Source organism: Thamnophis elegans, chromosome 2 (genome assembly GCF_009769535.1).
Source record: "Thamnophis elegans isolate rThaEle1 chromosome 2, rThaEle1.pri, whole genome shotgun sequence".
Lineage (NCBI taxonomy): Eukaryota > Metazoa > Chordata > Lepidosauria > Squamata > Colubridae > Thamnophis > Thamnophis elegans.
Window position 1 is genome coordinate 119,624,703 of NC_045542.1, and position 23,225 is coordinate 119,647,927.

General features: G+C 40.9%; 1 protein-coding gene across 1 annotated transcript in view; it reads left to right on the forward strand.

Annotated features, from left to right (window-relative positions):
• The first annotated feature begins 1,484 nt into the window (after nt 1–1,484).
• The window catches only part of CHST13 (carbohydrate sulfotransferase 13), a 46,181-nt gene continuing 24,440 nt past the window's right edge, over nt 1,485–23,225 (forward strand). The window contains exon 1 of the mRNA XM_032211837.1: nt 1,485–1,953. Within this exon, the coding sequence (XP_032067728.1) occupies nt 1,860–1,953 (94 nt within the window). The 5' untranslated portion in view covers nt 1,485–1,859. The remainder of the gene's footprint in view (nt 1,954–23,225) is intronic.

Below are 23,225 nucleotides of genomic sequence, written 5' to 3' on the forward strand. Positions count from 1 at the left end.
CCGTGCCAACTCAATGAAGCGGTGGACGTGATGGAACAGGGTCTGGAAGCTGTTAAAGACTGGATGAGAGCAAACAAACTGGTGCTCAACCCAGACAAGACCGAGTGGCTGTTGTGTTTTCCTCCCAATAATTTGACCACCGTACCATCAATCAGGCTGGGGGGACAAAATTTATACCCCTCAGATAGGGTCCGCAACTTGGGAGTCCTCCTGGATCCACAGCTGAGTTTTGATCACCATCTATCGGCTGTGACCAGGGGGGCATTTGCCCAGGTTCGCCTGGTGCGCCAGTTGCGGCCCTACCTGAATCGGGAGGCTCTCACGACAGTCACTCGAGCCCTTGTGATCTCTAAGCTGGAATACTGCAACGTGCTCTACATGGGGCTGCCCTTGAAGAGCACCCGGAGACTTCAGCTAGTACAGAACGCGGCCGCGCGAGTGATTGTGGGCGCACCTCGGTTCGCCCACATAACACCTATCCTCCGCGAGCTGCGCTGGCTGCCTGTGGATCTCCGGGTGCAATTCAAGGTCTTACTTACCACCCATAAAGCGCTCCATGGTAGTGGATCTGACTATTTGAGAGACCGCCTTCTGCCAATAACCTCCCTGCGTCCCATCAGATCGCATAGAGCGGGCCTCCTCCGTATTCCATCCGCCAGTCAGTGCCGACTGGCGACTACCCGGAGGAGAGCCTTCTCAGTTGCTGCTCCGACGCTATGGAACAATCTCCCCGTGGAGATTCGTACCCTGACCACAGTCCAGGCCTTCCGTACAGCCCTCAAGATCTGGCTAGCCCGTCAGGCCTGGGGATAAACTCTTCCGCCCCTCCCGAATGCTGAGAGAATGTTGTGTTTTTAGTATTTTTCAGTTATTGCACATTTCTTTTTATGTTTTGTCTTCACTCCCCTTCCTTGTTATTGTAAGCCGCCCTGAGTCCCCTCAGGGAAAAGGGCGGCCTATAAATGCTATTAAAATCTAAATCTAAAATGCTATTAAATAGGCAGCAGAGCCTTGCTGTGTTACTTGGTAAAGAAAAGGCTGTTTGGAGAAAGGCAGGGCAGTCCGGGGGCTGAGCTGCCAAGGGCTAAGAGAAATGGCATCTCTCAAGTGCTGAGCCAGGAAAGCCCAAGCATTGAGAAGACAGCGAGGCAATTCTTCCCTGTAGGGGATAAGATTATTTTTCCTAAATTACCTTCTGGTAATTTCCTAATTACCAGATGCGTAGCTATTCAGTGGCCTTTAAAAGAAATTCTTTGCATGCTCAGGAACGGTCTAGCCCTCCTTCCTTCATCCTGAAGTCCGGACTCCCGCGTTAAAAAGAATTTAAAAATAATAATGAAGCCGGGCTTCCAAACCCACCACCTGAAAAACAAACGGTATACAAGCCCGGTGTGACTTTGCCTGCGTATTGTGACTCCCCTCTTCAGTCGGACTGATCCACGGGACAGGAAGACGGAGGGGGGAGGTCCGCCTTTCCGCTTTCCCAACCGGTCGCGCGTCCTAAACTTTTTCTTCGCTTTCCCCCTCTCAAAGATATCGGGGGAGAAAAAATACACAGGGGGTGACACCCAAAGGAAGAGCCTTACCGAGGAAAAGCACCTTTTCCTCTCGCTCTTTCGATCCTCACTCCCCGGCCCGCTTACTTAGTACGGTCCTATCCGGTGAAGAGGTTTCCCCCCTTGGCTCAGGGGAGCTTTTGAGCTTGCGAGCCAAGAAGAGGTGGAAGCGGCTGGGCTGGGCTGCCAGCCGCTCGGAGCGGAGCCGGACAAGCCTGGCCATGAGGAGCTGGCGTCGCTCCTCGCAATTTCCTCGAACTTCTTCCAAGCTCTGATCCCGGGGGATGCGGCGCAGGGACGAAGATGAGGAAAAGCAGGGTGTACCGCATGGTCTTGGCCACTTGCTTGGGCTCCTTGCTGCTGGTCATCTTCTACTTCCAGAGCAGCCTGAACCCGGGTGAGTTAAACATTTACCCCGCAGTCCCATCCCGTTCACCTTTTTCGCCTCAGCAAACAATGTTCCTTCGGGCGGGGGCAGCGCTCTCTTTTTTCCAGCCCCTAAATTGAAACAATGAATGGACTCGTGGCACTACCAGCCTTTTATTTCTGGCGTAAATTCTTCACCAGAGACACAACACCTAGGTTTAATAAGGTGCCCTCGGGAGACCCGCTTCGTGGCTTTCGGTGCAAAAGGCTTCACGTCAGACCATCCCTCCCTCCCCCACATCTCACCCGCACCCTGGCGAAGCTGTCCCGGACCGGAATGAGACAACTCGCCACGACTAACTTGCTGCGGGACACCTCGCCAGCGGGACAATTTTAACAATTCAGTTTAAAATATTTTTTTAAAGAATATTTTAATTGTTGCCATTCACTTTTCATTCTGGTCCTACTTTTTTTTTTTTTTTTTGCATTCTTTCTTTAATGATTCTATTTCCACCATTTCTTTGATATTGGTATATCTCTTATCCCGACCCTGGGTAAGTTGGGCACCACAGCAAATTGTTACAGACCCGTCCCCGAGGGGTTTCCTCTTACCTCCTCCTGGTTAACTGCACACCAGAACAACAAGAGGCAACAATAGTCGCACCCCCCCAATGCCATCACTCTGCTAGACAACTAATTACCACAACACTGTCAAATTATTTACTAAGACTGTCATTATTCATCTCATCCCTCCTAGTACCCATCTCTTCCCACTTATGACTATAACCCTGTTGCTTGTATCTTTACAATTTATATTGTTTTGTTTCCTAGTATGATTTGATTGCTTATTAGTAGCTTATGACTATCACTAAGTGTTGTATCTTATGATTCTTGATGAATGTATTCTATTCTATTTTTCTTTATGTACACTGAGAGTATATGCCCCAAAGACAAATTCCTTGTGTGTCCAGGGAATTTGACTAATAAAGAATTCTATTATAGTCTATTAATCGAAACTCCGATGCAGGCAAGCAGGCTTCCCATTCCTAAGGCGGCAGAGTGTAACACACTTTATTGTGGTTAATTAATGACTTTATTAGGGCCTTTGCTGTGATGGTTATCTTTGAAAGTATCATTGACAAATAGAAAACAAAATAATATGATATTGATACAGGCTACCATACCTAGCTTTTACAGGTAGTCCTCAACTTACAACAGTTCATTTAGTACCCTTTCAAAGTTACAATGGCATTGTAAAAGTTTACTTATGTTTTTCACACTTAACAACCGTTGCAGCATCCCCATGATCACATGATCAAAATTTGAATGCTTAACAACTGGGTCATATTTATGACTGTTGCTGTGTCCCAAGGTAGGTGAGCACATTCTGCAACCTTCTAACCAGCAAAATCAATGGAGAAGCCAGATCCACATAACAACTGTGGCAAGAAAAGTCACAAAATGAGGCAAAACTCCCTTAATAAATGTCTCACTTAGCACCATAAATTTTGGACTCAAATGTGGTTGTAAGTTGAGGACTACATGTACTTGAATGTTAAATGGGTGCAGTTTCTGAGAATAGCTAGGAAGGAGTGGGCTTCAGGGCAAAGGGAAAAAAGATATCATCGAGAAGTGTCAAGTGGTGAAATGCTTTTCAGTTTGCTGGCAGTTTGCTGAAAAGATTTTAGTGGTTTTATTTTCATGCTGAGACATGAACCAGAAGGATTAATTGATTTTCAACAGGTAACCCAGTCAACATCTGGAGAAGAACTTCTGATACAAAATTGTTCTGTAAGGTTTGAGAATACGCTAAGACCCATAGAAGTTTGAGAAAACATCCAAGTCACAATGAGCCAAACATGAGACTTAAACAGAGGCTTGAATAACAATTGGCGTTTAATCTTTGATCAAAGCTTAAAGACATGATGGTCAGTTGTTCCCAACATAACCCAAGGATATGCAGGGAAGAACTACCCTTCAGATAAGGTGTAGCTCCTTTTTATACAGTTAGAGGCATCATAGAATAACATCCTGGCTTTACAATACTACTCACTAGACTTATCAGCATTATCTCTTTCCTCTGTTCCCATGATTGGCCATTTGGCCCCCTGTTGTGAAGGGCACAGATCAAAGGTGAGATACTTTTTAGGCAGAAGGGGGACATATCAAAGGTGTCAGTTTTACAGCTCCATTCCGAGATAAATTCTATGCCCATAGATTGCAGATTGATAAGAGTTCAAATGGCAAGGATTTGACATTTGCCAAATACCTTACAAATACAAGGCATAATATATTTGTGTTACAGAAAGCAAATGTTTTTACTAAAACCAACAAGTTTGTATCCTTATTACTATTCCCTTTCAGTTCTTATGGAGTGTAAAAGTTTCCAGGTGTCCAGGGTTCTTTAGAGCGTACAAGAACAACAGTGTAGATCATATGAGCATATCATCTTAAAAATCCCAATTAACTTTGTGACTTCTTTCGAAGTGGTTTCAAGTTTAGGTTTCTTAATTGTGTAGCCATAAAGGATATTGAAAATAATTTGCATAAAATACATTGGAGGCTGACGGGCTTGAAATATGCGAAGATTAGTCAGAGCTTCAGTTTAACTGACTTCAGCTAAAGGAATAAGTGATGAATTCAACTGGCCTTCCCTTTAGGTTCATATGCTAACTTTTCTGAACCAAAACTCAGTTCATCTTAATACTGTGCAAATCAGTTGTGAGCAACATTGGTAAGCAAGTAGAAATTTACTGAGATTGGTAAGTAAGTAGAATCATAGACGTGACTCCAGGAGAACTCCTAAGATAACAAATGTTAGCTGTGTTCACTCAACTGGTGATTGCACATTTTCATAGTGGAGTGTGACATATAGAATGTGCTTGCTGCAACTGAGATATGTTTAAAAACTTACTTCGGCATAAGCAGCCCAGAGTATCTGTAGTGGAAATAGAACAGGGATAGAAATACAGTTGTATTTCCTATATAGGAAATACAGACCCTATATAGGTCTTAATTTCTTGGATTCTAAGCATTTTTAATGCCTGTCCTGAGAGTATGGTAGCCCTCTTCATACAGAGATGATCTTGCATTATTTTTAGCAATCTGCATCCATTTACAATGTAATTTTAGCATCATTGTGGCATCAAATGTAATTAGTAGGAGGGTGGAATCTTGGATATGTTCACCGCCTTAGATTATTTGTGAAAATAATAAAGGCGGGATATAAATAAAATGAAATATTTGAAGGCACAGCAGTACAGTTAGGAACAGGGGTGGGTTCCTGCCAGTTCTAACCTCTTCTGTTCCACAAATCTACCGTGCCGTTTAGAACCGGTTCCAGCTCCCTCTCCCTCACCAGTCCCCACCACACTTGCCATGCCTGCTGCTCACTGATTGGCTGGCTTACCAATCGCCCCGCTGCCTCTAAGAGTCCTATCTAAATCTTAAGGTCTTAAATTTAAAGCTGTCAAGTTTGAACACCCCTGGTTTTTTTTTCTAAAGGCTTAGGGGTGCAAGGGTCTTGTAACTTGACAGCTTTAAGACTTGCGTGCTTCAAATGCCAGAGTTTCTGAGCCAACATTTTGGTTTCTAAGCAGGAGCGTTGTTAAGTGAGTTTCACCACATTTTACAAGTTGGCCATGCCCACCCAGTTACATGACTGCCAAGCCACTCCCACTTGGTCACATGACTGCCAAGCCACTCCCACTTGGTCACATGGCTGGCAAGCCATTCCCACCCAGTCACAGGGCTGGCAAGCCACTCCCACAAAGTAGGCCACACCTGCAGAAGAGGTTCTAAAAAATTTTGAAACCCGCCACTGGTTAGGAAGGAATTTAAATAGCAGTAGACTTAGCAGTAGACTTATATAGACATTTAGACATTTAGACATTTATTACGATTTATAGGCCGCCCTTCTCCCTGAGGGGACTCAGGGCGGCTTACAATCACGGGAAGGGGGTGCAATAATACAAGACAAACAGTGAGTAAACAAGATAGATAATAAAACACCAACTTGCATTCAACAGTCAACCAACACTCGGGCGGGTAATTTAAAAACTTATAACCAGGCCTGCTGGGAGAGCCAGGTCTTAAGGGCCGTGCGGAAGGTCTGGATGGTGGTGAGGGTACGAATCTCAACGGGGAGATCGTTCCACAGGGTCAGAGCTGCAACAGAAAAGGCTCTCCTCCGTGTAGTCGCCAGTCGACATTGACTGGCAGATGGAATCCGGAGGAGGCCCAATCTGTGCGATCTAATCGGTCGAAGGGAGGTAATCGGCAGAAGGCGGTCTCTCAAGTACCCAGATCCACTACCATGGAGTGCTTTAAAGGTGGTCATCAATACCCTGAAGCGCACCCGGAGATCGACAGGTAGCCAGTGCAGCTCGCGGACGATGGGTGTAATGTGGGCGAACCGCGGTGCGCCCACTATCACTCGCGCAGCTGCATTCTGGACTAACTGCAGTCGCCGGATGCACTTCAAGGGCAACCCCATGTAGAGCCCATTGCAGTATTCCAGCCTAGAGATCACAAGGGCTCGAGTGACTGTTGTGAGAGCCTCCCGGTTCAGGTAGGGCCGTAACTGGCGGACCAGGCGAACCTGGGCAAATGCCCCCCTGGTCACAGCCGACAACTGATGGTTAAAAGTCAGCTGTGGATCCAGGAGGACTCCTAGATTACGGACCCTATCTGAGGGGTATAAAATTTGACCCCCCAGCCTGAGTGTTGGGATGTCAGCCAAATTGTTGGGAGGGAAACACAACAGCCACTCGGTCTTGTCCGGGTTGAGCACCAGTTTGTTAGCGCTCATCCAGTCCTTAACGGCCTCAAGGCCCCGGCTCATCACGTCCACCGCTTCATTGAGTTGGCACGGGGCGGACAGATACAGTTGAGTATCGTCCGCATATTGATGGTATTTTATCCCGTGCCTCCGGATGATCTCGCCCAGCGGTTTCTTTTTTTTTTTTTGTTTAAATGTTTTATTCATTTTCATTTTCAATTTTGTACATTCACTTATATACTGAATATTTGCAATAATAATAATATAATAATAAAAAAAGAAAAACCCCAACCTAAACACAACTCATCATAAACCCAACCTATCGCTTTCATACACCCCTTCTTCTCCCCCTCCAACTTTCCTTTCTCCCCCCAACGATCACCCCTCTTACTTCCCTTTCCCCTCCTATCTTCCTTTCTCGCCTTCCTCACCCTCCTTCCCCTCTCATCCTCCTTACATTCCCCTCTTCCTCCCTCCTTACTTCTCCCTCTTCCTTTCCTCTACTTCTCACTTTGGTGCATTTCTCTATTCCTTAATCTATTCAGTTACTAAAAATTACGCTGAAAAGAAAAAAGAAGAAAAAAAAAAAAGAAAAAAAAAGAGAAAAATAAAAAGAAAAGATAAGGAACAACAGTATACAAGTGTATTCTTCTTATTCTATATATTGAAACTATATCTCCACCCACCCACCCACCCCCAATGAACCCCCCTCCCTAATCCCCTCCGACTTCCCAGGTCCCACACCCGGCACAGTTCAGTACCATTCACCTTCTAAAATATCTTATTAACAATAATAATGAAAATAAAATAAGAACACTCCGAAAAAGAAAAAAAAAACGAAAAAATAAATAAAAAAAAATTAAAAATCTTTTGCATTATGCTCAGCCTCCCATCATTCTTAAAATTTAAACAGTATAAATCATTCCATTTATATTTTGTCCTCGTCCGCATATTGATGGTATTTTATCCCGTGCCTCCGGATGATCTCGCCCAGCGGTTTCATGTAAATGTTAAATAGTAGGGGGGATAAGACCAAACCCTGCGGCACCCCATATGTTAGGGGCCTCAGGGACGATCTCTGCCCCCCGACCAGCACCGACTGCGACCTGTCCGAGAGGTAGGAGGAGAACCACTGCAAAACAGTGCCTCCCACCCCCACCTCCCGCAGTCGTCGCAGAAGGATACCATGGTCGATGGTATCGAAAGCCGCTGAGAGGTCAAGGAGAACCAGGATGGACGCATGGCCTCCATCTCTGGCCCTCCAGAGATCATCGGTCAATGCGACCAATATATACCACTTCATAGGGCTTTCAGCCCTCTCTAAGCGGTTTACAGAGAGTCAGCATATTGCCCCCAACAATCTGGGTCCTCATTTTACCCACCTCGGAAGGATGGAAGGCTGAGTCAACCCTGAGCCGGTGGGATTTGAACTGCTGAACTGCTGATCTAGCAGTAGCCTGCAGTGCTGCATTTAACCACTGCGCCACCTTGGCTCTTAAATGCATGTACTGTAAGTGTCACACTTCAGATATATCTTTCTTGATCACATATGCCAGTGATGTTGAACCTGTGGCACATGTGGCATGCAGAGCCTTCTCTGCGGGCATGCAAGCCGACACCTCAGCTCAGTTTCACCACGCATGTGTGTGCACCTCCCACCAGCCAGCTGACTTTTGGGTCTCTGCCACACATGCGTGAAGGGCAGGGGCGCATGCGGGAAACACGTGCACATGTGTGTGGGGTGCATGTGCGGGGTCACATGCATGTGGGGGGAAGGGTGCATGTGGGGGGATCGCACACATGCACAGAGACGTACATTGCATTATGGATGTGTATGCATGCATGCACGTTTCGGGACTCGGTGCCAAAAAGGTTAGCCATCACTGACATATGCCATGCTGTCTTCAGATGCTCTGGACTCATAAGTAATAACCCTCATGGTTTGCTGAGGCAATGAGAGTACTAAAGAGAAGATTCCCTGGGGAAAAAAAACTCAGTGACAAGCTCTCAAGTAGGAAAGCAGTTCCAGTTCTCTTCCTCTGTTCCCTTGATCCTTTATCTCTTCCCCAAAACTCATCAACATTCCCGTGAATCACCTAAGTGAAACTGCACAAACTCAACTGAAAAAGTTTCCCAGATTCAAGAATGTGCACAAAGTTACCTAATGGAGCTTGGAATATGCTGACAGAAGCTTCTTTCACAGATGCTTGGCTTTAACTGGATGGGGCTTGTGACACAAATAGAAGAAGTTGGAACTCACTCGTATATTTATTTTCTGGACTCTATCCCTCCCTTCCTACTTAATATACTGAGAGAGATCTGCTACATAGAGAAATGCATTTTTCAATAGGACTTAATAATACTCAACTTTGTATTTGTTCCATTAATTTAACTGGAATTTAAGCACAGGTGCCACATTTCCTATACATACCTATTTGGAAGTTCCATTCAGTTTGATGGGGATTATTCTCGATTATGTTTAGGATCGTAGGAGGTATGGATTTCATTTGAAGACCAAAGCCCATATAACTAAAAAGGAGACATTCAATGAGGAACCCTTCTTTATATAGCGATTCAAAAGAAAGTCAGTGTAGTTTATTTGCAGCTTAAAAATGCATGAAACTATATAGCTTTGGTGGCACAATATTCTTGATTCCTTGATTCACCATTATTCTACTGCATCTAAGACTTTGAATTAGCAATTTTATTTGCCTTCGGAAAGGTAGTTTATTCCAGGAAAAATTATGACAAATCTTTTGGATGAAGGCATGAATGAATTTCCATTGATTTAATTGATTCTTTTCTAAAGCAGAAATAACTTGGATCTCATAGAATGGCTGGTTCAGGAGTTCCAAATATTGGCAAAAGGTTATGAATTGGAAAAAATATTTCTGCACAGCTCTAGCAAATTAAAAGTTGATTTATTTTGATGCCAGTTAACTAGCAGATTGATCTGTCTATTAATTCAATTCATCATTTGGCTATTCATCCAAGCAGTGCCAAGCTTAGAGAAGCCATCGCCCCCCCCTGACCCCTGCCTTCCTTTTGCTTCTTGGAAGTTTTTCTTCATTTTAGAAATGTTCATGTGATTCCAGTAAATCAAGAAAACGTCAGTATTTCTCAAGAATATCTTAGCAGTTACCAGGATTATGCTGATGTAAGTGTTGACCATTTTTAGCATTGTAAATTGGAAGAAGCATGTTTAGTATACTGTGTTAATGAGAAGAATATAATTATTTGGTTGAATATTATACAATGTGAGCAACGTGTTGTGGGATTGGTATATGTTTAAAATATTGGTCTTTCTTCAGACGTTCTGCAGTTTGGGAAGATTTTATTTTGGAATTATAGATTTGGAAGAAACCATAAGGTTCATATAGTGCTGTGATGGCGAACCTATGGCATATGTGCCACAGATGGCACATAGAGTGGGCACACCTCTGCCATGCATGGGTGGGGGAATGGGTGCATGCAGGGGACAAGGGTGCATGCGTGGGGGATGCTCGCGTTGCATTTTGAAGCCTCATGCAATGCCTCCGCTCCCCCATTGGGCCTCAAAAGCCTCCTGCACAACCTGGAAGCAAAAAATGTGAGGTGGGCGGGGCATACCTCATGCATGCATGCACGGGTGTTACACATGGGGTGGGGCACACGGGGGGTCACATGTATTGTGTTATTGGTATGGGCGCGGGCAGCACTGTCATGCGTGCATGCGTGCGCTTTTGGCATGCGACGACAAAAAGGTTAGCCATTACTGTGTAACTTCTTGTACAGCTTGTTGTCTTTTTTAATGTGTCTTTTGCTTTGACATTTCTGAGGACTGAATCCCTTTAAAAAAAAAAAAACTGACTCAGCCTCAGATACAGAGCCCTGTTGTGTTAGTGCCATTTTGCTTGTTCAAGGTTGTGACTGTCTATCATTGATAAATATAGGAAAAACGTCTGAGAGATGTCCTGTTAGAAATAATCATTTCCTTAGGAAATGCAGGAAGACAATCTTGTTTTATCCCAGTTTTATTTTATACCCCAGATTTCTAGGTTTGGTCTTGCCTAGTTTTCTTACAGGTTCCTGTGAAGCCACCCCTCCTCAAGCGGGAAAGTCTCTTTGATTTCTGGAATGTTCCTCGCTGTTTGTGACAGAAAGACAGAACTTTACTTTGGTCATTGACCAATAAAAATGCAAACAATAAAAGAACAAAAAATTATTCCCTAACCACAAGAGCTATTAGTAAACATATATGGGTGAAGCTTACATATAATGTAGCAAAAATTTGCTACTTTTAGAGAAATAAATATATTACTTAAGAGACAGTGCAGATAAAGGCTGTCAGAGTGGCCTGAAAATTTAAATAAAAGAGGTGTAATGAACTCATGGCGAATGTCCCTATAGAACTGGCAATACAGAAGGACACGGATTGTGGTTTCTATGGCATCTATCTCACAAGAACAGTACAAATAGTCCTCAACTGACAATTGTTCATTTTGTGGCCTTTTGAAGTTAGGACAGTACCAAAAAAAGTAATATGACCATTTTTTTTACACATATGGCCATTACAGCATCCCCATGGTCATGAGATCAAAATTCAGATGTTTGCCAACTGGCATATACTTATGACAGTTGCAATCACCTGGAGTCATGTGACAAGCATTCATTGGATCATGTGATCACCTGTTTGCAACTTTCTTAATCTGAAACAATGTTTTTGAGAAGCCAGCTTTTTGGAGTCTTAAAATAAACTTTAAGTAAACTTGTGGTATATCTGCTCTATTGTCCCACATCTGAATGGTAATGGTAAAAATGAACCATTACCTAAGCTAAGCCAACAGGCTATAAAATGTTTATGAAAAAAACTACAAGCAGTTTCCTTGTGGCTAATTCTATCAATTATTTATAGCTATCATGATATCTTACAGACTTTTCTATGAATACATCTAACTGTTCCTAGTGCCTTTCTGATGCCATCTTGGAGCGCTGAGTTCTAATTGTGCTTTGCAGTGTTCTTCTATATCTCTTTTAAGTCTCAGTTTCTGTTGAAGGAGCGGTAAACCTAATCCTAACTGAAGCATCCAGGGAAAATTTCCCAATTTTTAATCCCTTTAAAATGAATTTTGAATGAATAAAACGACATGGTTCAAGAGAAACACTCTTGAAAGAGATCTCATTAGATGAAACTGATTTTAAGAATGCTTATATATCCTAGTCTTGTAGTTGACAGGTGATCCATCCCCAGTGCACCATTTAAGATGTTACCCACGTTAGTTTCACTAGCAAATCTGATGGATCTCAATGTTTAAAACAATGATATAGTGATTATTAGGGATTGACAAAAAGTTTGGAACAGGCTAAACTGGAATAAAACCTGAAGCTTTATTTGTACAAGAACGTAGTTGCATTTATTTTATAAGGCTTTATTTACATGGATTTACTCAGTTAATTTAATCCTATCTTGTTTGCAGGCATTTGTACTCCACCCTCAATGTTTTACCACAGTAATAAGTTACTACAAGTTTCTGTGCCCTTAGGTCAGTTAAAATTTTGTGTCTAATCTTATTCCACCTGGAGACCTCTAGTCTTTCTTATCCCTACTAGTGTTAAGATATACAGATTTCAAGTCTCAGAATTCTCAGCAATGATATTTCCAGTTAAGGAATTCTGCAAGTGAAGATTCACCCTTCCAAAGGCCAACTTGACCATTGTCCCACCCATAAAAGCTTTCTAGAGGGAAGACAATGTGGGTGAAGGTGCCTTTTTGCTGTACTAGAGGAACAAGCCAAAAACACACAGTGGAAGATAAAAGCCAAAAGTTAAAAGTCTTCCTGCCTCTCCAGGGCCCTTTCTCCTGAGTCAGAGAGGTGGTGTAAAACTTAAGGCAGAGACATTATTTTAAATCTTATGCAAGTCCCTAGCTTTTAAGACTTGACTGTGCTGTGGTTTTATAGATGTGGCTTCTGTTTAGCGAACACACAGCATATGAAGCAAAAAATGGAATTATGGCTCTACTTTGATGGTTGATGGGTTTAGAGCTCAAGAAAATATCAGTTCTGTCCCTTTAAATGTAAGCTAAGAATCAAGCTCCTTTTGTTTATCAGTTATGCCCTTACTAGTTTTCACAGCTCTTAGGTTGTTTTTTGTTCTAATGGTTTTAGCAAGGACATAGTTTTCCCCTGCAATATTATTTCAGAGTATGATAGTGTGATCAAGGCAAAACTAAGTTAACTGAGATAATTTATGCTGTGCAACTTTAATTTGCTTGCAAACGTGGTACATAACCCCCCCATCAAACTGAAAAAAATTCTAAATATGGCAAATTGACAGAATATCCTATCCGTATTATACATTTGCTGAAGTGAAAACTGTGAAAAATTACAAAACTATAATTTGCCCACAGTTCCATGTGTGTCTGATAGATAATGCATAATTTTCTCAACTTTGTATTATTGAGGATTAGAAACTATTGTTTTGATCTGTTCTTTCACAAAAATAAAGTTACATTGTTGATTTACTGCTGATTTTGCACCAGTGCAACAACTGATCCTAATCTAGCTTTCATTCATCTTTCGATGATTCAAAATTACCCAGGGCCATTTTTTATGTGTGTTTCAACACCATGGGCAAAGAGTTGATGTAGGCATAAAAGAAGAGATAATTCCATATTCAGCACTTTAGCTGCCCTGGGGAAAGGGAAGCAGGTATGGGAATATCTAATTCTGCAGCACTTCGGCTTTTCATAATATAAATGTTACTAAACCTTTGATTGCAAATATCTCACGTATCTCTTTAGATGGAGGAATTTGGGAGGAAAACAGCAGGAGTCTAAAATTGTTTGCTTTGAAACTAAATGTGGCAATTCAGCCAGCAGTTGGCTGGCTTTGCAAAAGTTAGTGTTTACACATTTTTCATGCTTCAGTATATTAGATACTTCTATTTCCTGTGAGAGTTATTTTTTAAAATATCACCTTCTCCAACCCTTCCTCTCTTTCTGTCGTGAAGAAGTTCCTCACTTCAGGGAAAATATAACAAGTAATGTCTCTTGCCTTTTTGCAATTTTCTGTCTCTGTATTGTGCAAGTTACACATTTATTTATTTAATTTCAGCTCTGGGACTAGAAACACTAGCTTCAAATTTTTTTAAAAAAGCATCAACGAGGAAGGCCAATGCCACTTTTACAACACATTTCGGTGTTTTTCAGAAGAAGAAATGAGAATAGAGTCTTTTCAGAAATAGAGTTAGGAACAGAATTTGTTCTTAATCAGGAACTGCCTGTAACAAAAGTGATTAGACCACTTCCTCATGGACTGTCTCCTTCTGCAGTCTTCAATTTACGACCACAATGAAACCCCAGATTTCTATTGCTAAGCAAGGCAGTTATTAAAAGCAGTAGCATTTAGACTTATATACTGCTTCATAGTGCTTTACAGCCTTCTCTGAGCAGTTTACAAAGTCAGCAACTTGCCTACAACAAATTGTTAATTTACCGACCAGAGAAGGATGGAAGGTTGAGTCAACCTTAGCAGGTCAGGATCGAACTGCTGGCAGTGGGCAGAGTTTGCCTGCAATACTACATTTAATCATGTACCACCAGGGCTCTTAAGTGAGTTGCACCCCATATTATGACCTTTTTTTGCCACAGTTGTTAGTCTGATATGGGTTCTCCCATTGATTTTACTTGTTGGAAGCCATCTGGGAAGATTACAAATGATACAGATTTGTTTTTATATTAAAAATGCTAGTGACCAAGTGGCAAGAGAGGAAACTTTTTATTTGGTAGGATTTGGGAGATGACTGGAAAACTGCTGAACATAAACTTTAGTTTTCTCTGAGAGTTCTGTTTTAGCATTGCAAATAGTAAGGATAAGAAAGGAATCTGTTTGTACTTGTGAGTTTTTCCCTCTGCACGTTTTGCTTGCAACAACTGTTTGAACTGTGCTGGTTTTTTTTTTGCTGCGTTTCAGCTGGACTAAATCGCCTCCAAAGGTGAGATTCTTCCTTTCTGCAATATTTTTTTTTACACCTCACAGGCTTGGAAACTGTTTGCTTGGCACCAAATAGAATAATGCCAGGGATGAACAGAAATCTATTTTATGTATCCCTTGGGACCTTTCCTCGATTTTTCTGGCTGTTGGTCAGGTACTCATCCAGTTCAACTCATGTGATGCAGATTTGGAAAAAGAAGTTGCAGGTTCCATCTTGGCTTCAGTTGCCCCATCTGGTTATGCCCTCTGCAGAAACACATCTGTTGAATGCCGGCTCCAGTTTCTCTCCGGCGGCAAGGAACAGCTGACCTTTTCTTTTGAGTGCATAGAACCAAACAAATTTTAGATAAGTGGCCGCAGGAATTTTTCCAGGCCCATCAGTGGCATCAAGACTCTTTCCTTAGCACATCAGCCATTAGTGAGAGATGCTTCTTTTGTTGTTGTTAAGAGAGGCTTTATTATAAGCATATAGTCACTTTATATCCTTCAAGCTAATGTTAAAAAAAAATAAAGAAGGTAGAGAGGCAGTTTTACCTAGCGCACGGGTGTCAAAATTGCAGTGTCACATGATGTATCGTGATGTTTTTTCCCTTCACAGAGCTGGGGTGGGCATGGCCTGCACGTGACACATCTGGCCTACGGGTTTCACAGCCCTGATCTAGCGGTTAAGGCACTGGGAGACAGTGAGTTCTAGTCCCACCTTAGGCATGAAAGTCCACCTGGAAACTTTGGGCCAATCACTCTCTCTCTCTCAGACCAACTCACGTCGCAGGATTGGTGTTGTGGGGAAAATAGGAAGAAGTACAGGTAGTCCTCAAGTTACGGTTACAATTGAGCCCAACATTTTGATGTTAAGTGAGATATTTGTTAAGTGAATTTTGCTCCACTTTACAACCTTTCTTGCCACAGTTATTAAGTGAATCACTGCAGTTGGTAAGCTAGTAACCCGGTTGTTAAGTAAACCTGCTTCCCCACTCACTTTACTTGTTAGAAGATTGCAAAAGGTGATCACAGGACCCTGGGATACTACAACAGTCATAAATATGAACCAGTCTGAATTTTGATCACGTGATCATGTGGGTGCTGGAAATTCGTAACTAAAAAATAGTCATAAGTCATATTTTTCTTTTTTTAAAACATTTTTTTGTGAACAAGGGCAAACAAACATAAAAAACCCCATCTTCCATTACAAATTGTAGAAAGTGTGTCAGTTGGTTACAGTATTTCCATGCATCTCTTCCATAGTCATCACCTGCTTTTCATATCAAATTTTATATTTTAAATTCACCTATATTTATGTATATCACAATTATTATATCTCAACCTTAATTTGATTGTAATTGTTTTTACGTCATTTTATATATAATATTCAAAATCTAAAATAGGATTATATGATAACATTCCATTAAATCATCCTAAAATCATCCAATCACAATACATCTTTATAACATATTCTAGATAAAGCTTTTAAACCTCCTCTCATAATCTCCATGTGTTGTTTATATAAAATATCATATTATCAAACTAATATATCTATATGTATTGTTATCATTATTAATCATTATTTAACTATAGCTATTGTCACTTCATTTTATACATAAACTAGTAAACTAAATTTAGGTTAATTTTTATTATACACTTTCATTGCATCAACCTGTATCAATGCTGTGGCACCTTTGAATGGTCACCAAGCAGACTGTTGTAAGTTGAGGAGTACCTGTATTAGATAGGTTCACCACCTTGAGCTACCTTTAAAAATAAAAGAAATAGAATGACTATGGCAAAAGAAAGCAAAGGTGATACCAATAGTAATGGGCGCCTTGGGTGCGATCCCAAAACAATTGGAGGACCACCTGAACACCATCAGCACTGACATATTCACCATCAGTCAATTGCAAAAGAAACAGCTTATCTCCTTGATGATTTCTGTAACACCATCAAACATCCACATCTGCGTATCCCAAGTCCTTAGAAAGGACAGTAGGCAGAGAAAAATGCTGAATCCAGTCTGAACACAGGCTGACTCTACAACAAACCATAATAAGGGCAAGATAAAGGAAAATCTAAATATTAAAAAGAGGATACAAGAAAGTACGATAGTAAAAGCAAAGTAAGGGAAAAAAAGATATAAAACATTGTAAGTAGGAATGTTGGATAGCAGTTTTCCACCTTCTTTTCCATTGTCCCCAACTGTTAACCGCTACTAAAACATTTGGGCTTTTACTTGAACATTAGATATTATTGGATATAAGGTTGACTCAGCCTTCCATCCTTCCGAGGTGGGTAAAACGAGGACCCAAATTTTGGGGGGCAATATGCTGACTCTGTAAACTGCTTAGAGAGAGCTGTAAAGCACTACGAAGCAGTATAATATAAGACTAAGTGCTATTGCTATTATTGCTTGTGTCTATTTAAATTATTTGTTCATTGTTTTTGATGCAATGAAAATTGTATCTTGATTTTTTAACCTGCATTGCAAGTGTTGCTAGTTGCCTTGCTGTGTGAAATCTTTCTTGCAGGGAGATCATGCCTTTCAGAATTCAGTTCAGCTTCTGTTATGGAGCTACAGAATCAGTTTTACCACTGCTGCATATTCTTCAGTTATTCAGTTATTCAGCAGGGTTATCCAACTTTTCCAGCTTTGGACTAAATTAGTTCTTTCTACTGTCAGTATGTATCTTAGTAGATTGTGATGCTTTCGTTTATTCGCTCTGGAATTATTCCTAACAAAAAATGTTTGTGGTTTCAATTATTTTTAAGATAACTTGGTAGATTTCCTTCCAATGCTTCTGGAGGTTTTTTTTTTTAACATGGCTATCACATGTAATTATCTGCATTTTTTTTCATCTGCTCTGCTTCCATTTCTATTTCAATAACAATGTATAGATGTGTCTCAGTAGATGATCTTAATTCTGTGTGAACATTTCAAATTCCATCAGCTTTCTCAAGGTCCCTCCTTCATTCCTGCGATCATTTTCTATTTCTCCAGTAATTTGTAAGCATGGGAATCATTGAGCTATCATTGCCAGGTCTTTAATTTTTTCCTGATTCTGAATGTACCATCTTGGCCTGGGTTTACTGTTCATAAGCAAACTTGTTTATTGATTCCACCCATCAGTAGAAGGCATTAAAATAGTTAACCTAAAGCTTCAGAATTGCCCCTGGCTTTTAAAAGTCACAGAGAAGACTCCCCTGAATCCTTCCCAAAATGTCTGATTATTATATTTTCTTTTTCTCCTCCTCCCCCTCCTGTTTGGAGGCAGAGATTGGCTGTAAACATGTCATCTGCATTTAATTGATTTTACACGAATTAAATATAAATGAAATCAAGCCAAATGTACTTTCCATCCTAGTCCTGTTACATCCATGTCCTAGCTCCTACCTTTTCTTGGAATGGAAAAAAAATGAGTTTAACTACCAGAAATTATTCAAAAAAGAAGCTTAAATTTCATCAGAAGCTAGGCTCCTGTTTTCTCACATTTCCCCTGACAAATAAGAATATAGAAACAGGATTTGTAACTGGTTTGCTTCTTTTGATTTAACAACTAAGTGACAAGTAAGGATCCAGGTTTTAATGTACAGTAAAATCTTAATTCTATGGATCAAGTGGAAGAAAAGGGGATGGCATATTTAAGAGCCTTGACAGGCTAGCTTTGACATCACCTGAATTATAGAGCTGGGATTTTGATTTTGGGTTCTGGGATTTTGATTTTGGGTTCTTGAGTTTCGTTTGTTTCTTTTTCTGAGTGATTTACCTACCTACCTAATTGCTTTTCCAATACCATTTTTGTTTGCTGAAACAAAAACAGTCTAGAAATTGTGCTTCTCATTTTAATATTTGCTGTCAAATATCTTCACATGGAGGTTAATAGGAGGGATACATTAAAGAAGGTTTGTGGGGATTCATCTAAACGTATTTCAAACCATGACATTAGGAAGAATATGACAAAACATAGTCTTGCATGTTCAAGCTTTGATCTGCCTAACTGAAGTAAGAATGGCCGTTTTTCCCAATACGTTTTTTGTATAATATTGTAGGGGATTCTATGTTACCATTTGGTTTCCTATCAGTTTGAATGCATGTTTATTGGGTACAGAAAAAGAATGCGCTATGCTATGCTATATGTGATAGCATAGCAATAACATTTAGGGTTATATGCCACCTCATAGCGTTTTACACCATACTCTGGGTGGTTTACAATGTCAGCATTATTTGCATTTAGCCCCCAACAATCTCATTTGAGTCAGCCTTAGGACTAATCAGGATCAAACTCCAGGCTGTGGGCAGAGATGATCAAATATAATGTGATAGTGGCAGTTTTTCAAATATATTGCCGAATAAGTTTTCATAAGCCAAAGTCCATTCTGTTGAATGCCAGAAATGGTCATGGAACAGGGTACATACGGATTTTTTTTTTAAAGGACTGGGTTAAACTTTTGTAGATTTGCCAAAGAATCCTGGAAGAATGCTGAGTACAATGCTTAAATCTCTAATTCCCTCAAAAGCTGTCGTATTGAACTATGAGTTCTATTTCTTTATTTTTATAAGCCTTTCCATTTCTTCTTCAACAATGATGAAATCCTAGCTTAAATAGAAGGACGTAAGATAAGTTGGAAAGATATGAAAAATTGTGCTGTATCTCCATTCTTTCATTGTCCGGTAACTGTACCGTGAACTGGATTTCATCAGTTCCAGATGTGGAATTGGCAGACAATCTAGAAACAAACCATTCAGGCATGTGTTGCCCTCTGAGAATGTCAAATTTGAGCAATACATCATAAGGGAAATCTGTTTCTTTTATTTGTTCATGTGTGTGACGTTCCTGGAGTTAATTTATAATGTATGAAAGCAGTCATGTGAAATATTAGCACAGCCGGAGAATGGACAAATGGTCACATTTACTCCAGAAAAAAGCTCAGGATTCATTAGTTCAGTTTGAACACGATTTGCATGTTGTTGTTTGAAGCAGTAGGTGACATACCCTGTATAGTGTGGCTCCATGAAACAAAGCACACATTGTGCAGTTATTTCCCACATTGTACAGAGGATAGTATCCTCCATTTATAATTCAACCATATTTTCCATTACTATTTCTCTTTTTCTCTCTCTCTTTCTCTCTCATTGGACAAAGTCTGACTATTTTGAGAAGGGCAGAAGAAGGATGCATTGTCCATAAATGTAGAGCTTCTTTGTGTTACTCTTCTATCATTCTGTTTGGTTTAACTATGGGGTCCTTGGTGCTCTCTGAGCTTGGTTGTTACATTACCCAACTTGCTAACATCATCAGTACTGAAAGGGAGTGGGCTTTGGTCTCTCTTTAAATACAAATGGCTTGCCCCATCAATGTTGGTGGGAATGTTCTCTGTGGTTCCTTGATTAGATTGTTGTTTATTGTTTGGTTGTCTGTCTGATTTGGTAGTTTTTTAATTGGACCATTGTTTACTGCTTGACAGTTGATCTGGCATTAATCCTGTTTCTTTTAAACAAGCATGGTTCTTATGCAGGAATATGTAGATCAATTCATTACCCTTTTTGGTTGGGTTCGTCTTGTTGCATGTCTCATGTAAAATGAAAGATTTAATATGAGATTCTTTTTCTTTCTTGCTCCTTCCTTCCGATAGGAAGCTGTTTAAAGCACCTTTTGCATTCCGAGTCAATTTGTTTAAGAGGCTTTTGTGAAACAATCTTCCAGTTCTTTCTCAGGGATCCTAAGGGATTAAAAGCAAAATGAAAACAAAATTGGAGTTCCTCTCTATATGTAACTGTTGGTTAATCACCTATTTGCTCTCAGAACAATGCTGGACTTTGTCAACCTTCAGTTAATAGAATTAAGTTCGGTCTAGTCTTACATCTTCTATATTGGAGCTTGGCAGGCTCTTATTATGCGTGTCTGGATTTTTCACTGCATTCATTCACTCTTGCTCTGCTTCCCATTTTGTCTTTTTTTTAGACATTTGGCCATCATGAGTATAGATGAAAATACCATGAAACACGGACCTATCTTCGCTTGCATTTTTTAGTGGGGAGGGGCAGCCCAGCAGGCATGCCAACCTCTAAATACCTGGTGCTGATGATTTGCAGGAAGGTTAAATAAGATAGCTAGCTTGTCTTTCGGAATATGCTAATTCAGTATGTGGGTGGTGGAGGAAGAGGGGGCTTGTATGAATAACAACTTTTTTCAGGCAGAAGAATGATCATTGCACCCAGAGAATTAGAGATAAAGGTACAGCATCTGACCCATCTGCACTCCAAAGGAGAAATGTCCATTTGAGCATCTGAGGACTTGGGTACTTCATTACTCTTCTTATTGTGGTTGAATATTGCCATTTGGCAGGGGTAAGCTGCTGGGGGCTCACAGTGGTTCGGGAGGACCTCTGGCTAAGATTCTGTGCAGTTCGGAGAACCACCAAATCCCACTCTTGGCCAGCCCTGTCCACCCTACCCCTCCCAAGAGTCCCTACACAGTCTGTTTTGGATGCAGGTAAGTGCAGGGCGTGGGAAGAAGCTTTGGGAGGGCGAAAAGCAGGTCTACCGGATGTTTGGGAAGATTCCATTTCTGGCCTCCAGAGGACCTCCGGAGCCTAGGGAGGTTGTTTTCGCCCTCCCAGAGGCTGGAGGAAGGTCTCAGGACCACAGGGAGGGCACAAATACCCCTCCCCCCCGCCCTGGTGCAGGAGGCAACTATGCCATACCCACAATGGCCACTCCCACCTAGCAATGGGCAGAGAACTCTTGCTAAAAATTTTGAAGCCCACCCCTGCCATTTGCTATAAGTGGCTTGTTTGACAGCACTGTAGGAAAAGAGCAATTGTTAAATAGGCATGTACATTTCATTAACTGAAATTAGGTTATTTAAAATGCTCTGGCTTGACTTATGTAAGAACGAATCAACTAAAATATGCATCTGAAGTCTCAAAGATGCTTTTTCAGGAGGTAACTAGACTAGTCAGTTGCCTCCTGAAAAAAAAGCACCTTTGGGATAACCATGGCCTGGATGACTGAGACTTTCTACAGACTTTTATGCATCTGAAGGTAATTTGTTTCCCTTATTTTGTTCGCTTCTAATATTTTTAATCAGTCAAGCTGACTTCTTATTCCTACATTTTTAAAAAGAAAATGTGCTGTGCACTGTGGCAAATACAGTACAACCTGTTACAACAAGCTATGATTAACCCTTCCCCAAAAGAACAGAAACAATAAAAGTGCAGCTGCAATCCCTTTCTTTCTCCACCCTTCTTATTCATTACCAATTATGCTACTCAGATGTCTATCGTTGTGGAATTTCCAGGCCGTTTGAGAATATATTTTGGCAGTTGAGGCTTCTAATCCCAGATAATCTCCCTATAGCTTGATTCTATTTTAATTCGTTCACAATTCCTTTTAAATAGAACAAAATAAGAAAATAATTAGAATTTCACAGAGGCCAAGTTCAGAGCAAACATATGAAGCCCAGGTAACTGAGGTCAATCCTGGGGTAATCCTGGATAATGTCAATGCTTAATGATAGGATTTTGAGCCTGGTGAGATTGATAGAATGATTGTTAAGGAAGAAACTGGGATGGCTATTGGACAGTTTCTGAGCAGAGTGAAACATTGATAAGGAGCTTTTCTTTTGTTTGCAGAAATGTGGCTTTAAAATTGGTGGAAAGTTTTTAAAAAAGTCTTTGCTCTTCTGACTGTCTTGCAAAACCAACAAGGGGATTAAGGATAACCCAACCAGAGACTTTTTTTTAAAAAAAGGGGGGGGCAATCTATGGCTTCTCTAATTGTTAAGATATATAGCCTCTTGCTGGCAAATATTTAAAAAATCTAAAAGTAGTGAGAAAAACGTGTGTAGAAAAAGAACATTTAAAATATGCTCTATTTACCCTTTGACAAAGGGCAAATCCAGGCAGCTACTAAAATTCTGCTCTGTCTCATCTAATATGAAGAAAGAACAGAAATAGCCCTGAGCCACAACAATAGCACTATCTGAAGAATTAAAGTCAGTCTAAGTAAAATCAGAATGGGATTAAGCTCACATCCTCTGTACAGAGCTGCAGGAGCAGCCTTAATGTTTAAGTCATTGTGAAGCATGCTAAAAAAAATTCCTAACTGAAATTTACACAAACTCATTGGGACATTGTAAGGTCAGCTACTTTTGCACCACAGAGCCTATGTACTGTATGTATATATGTATAACATGTTTCTTCTCCATATGGTTGCACAACGTATGTCCCCCCATAAGAGGGACATACCAATATGCAACAGAATGGATTTCCTTATTACAAGTTAGTTGTTGTTGGGAAAATAAAAGCATGTATGCCTTCGAAGTTTAGTCATACTAGCCACATGAGCCGAGGTGGCGCAGTGGTTAGGGTGCAGTACTGCAGGCCACTTCAGATGACTGTTATCTGCAGTTCGGCGGTTCTAATCTCACCGGCTCAAGGTTGACTCAGCCTTCCATCCTTCTGAGGTGGGTGAAATGAGGACCCAGACTGTGGGGGCGATATGCTGACTCTGTAAACCGCTTAGAGAGGGCTGAAAGCCCTGTGAAGTGGTATATAAGT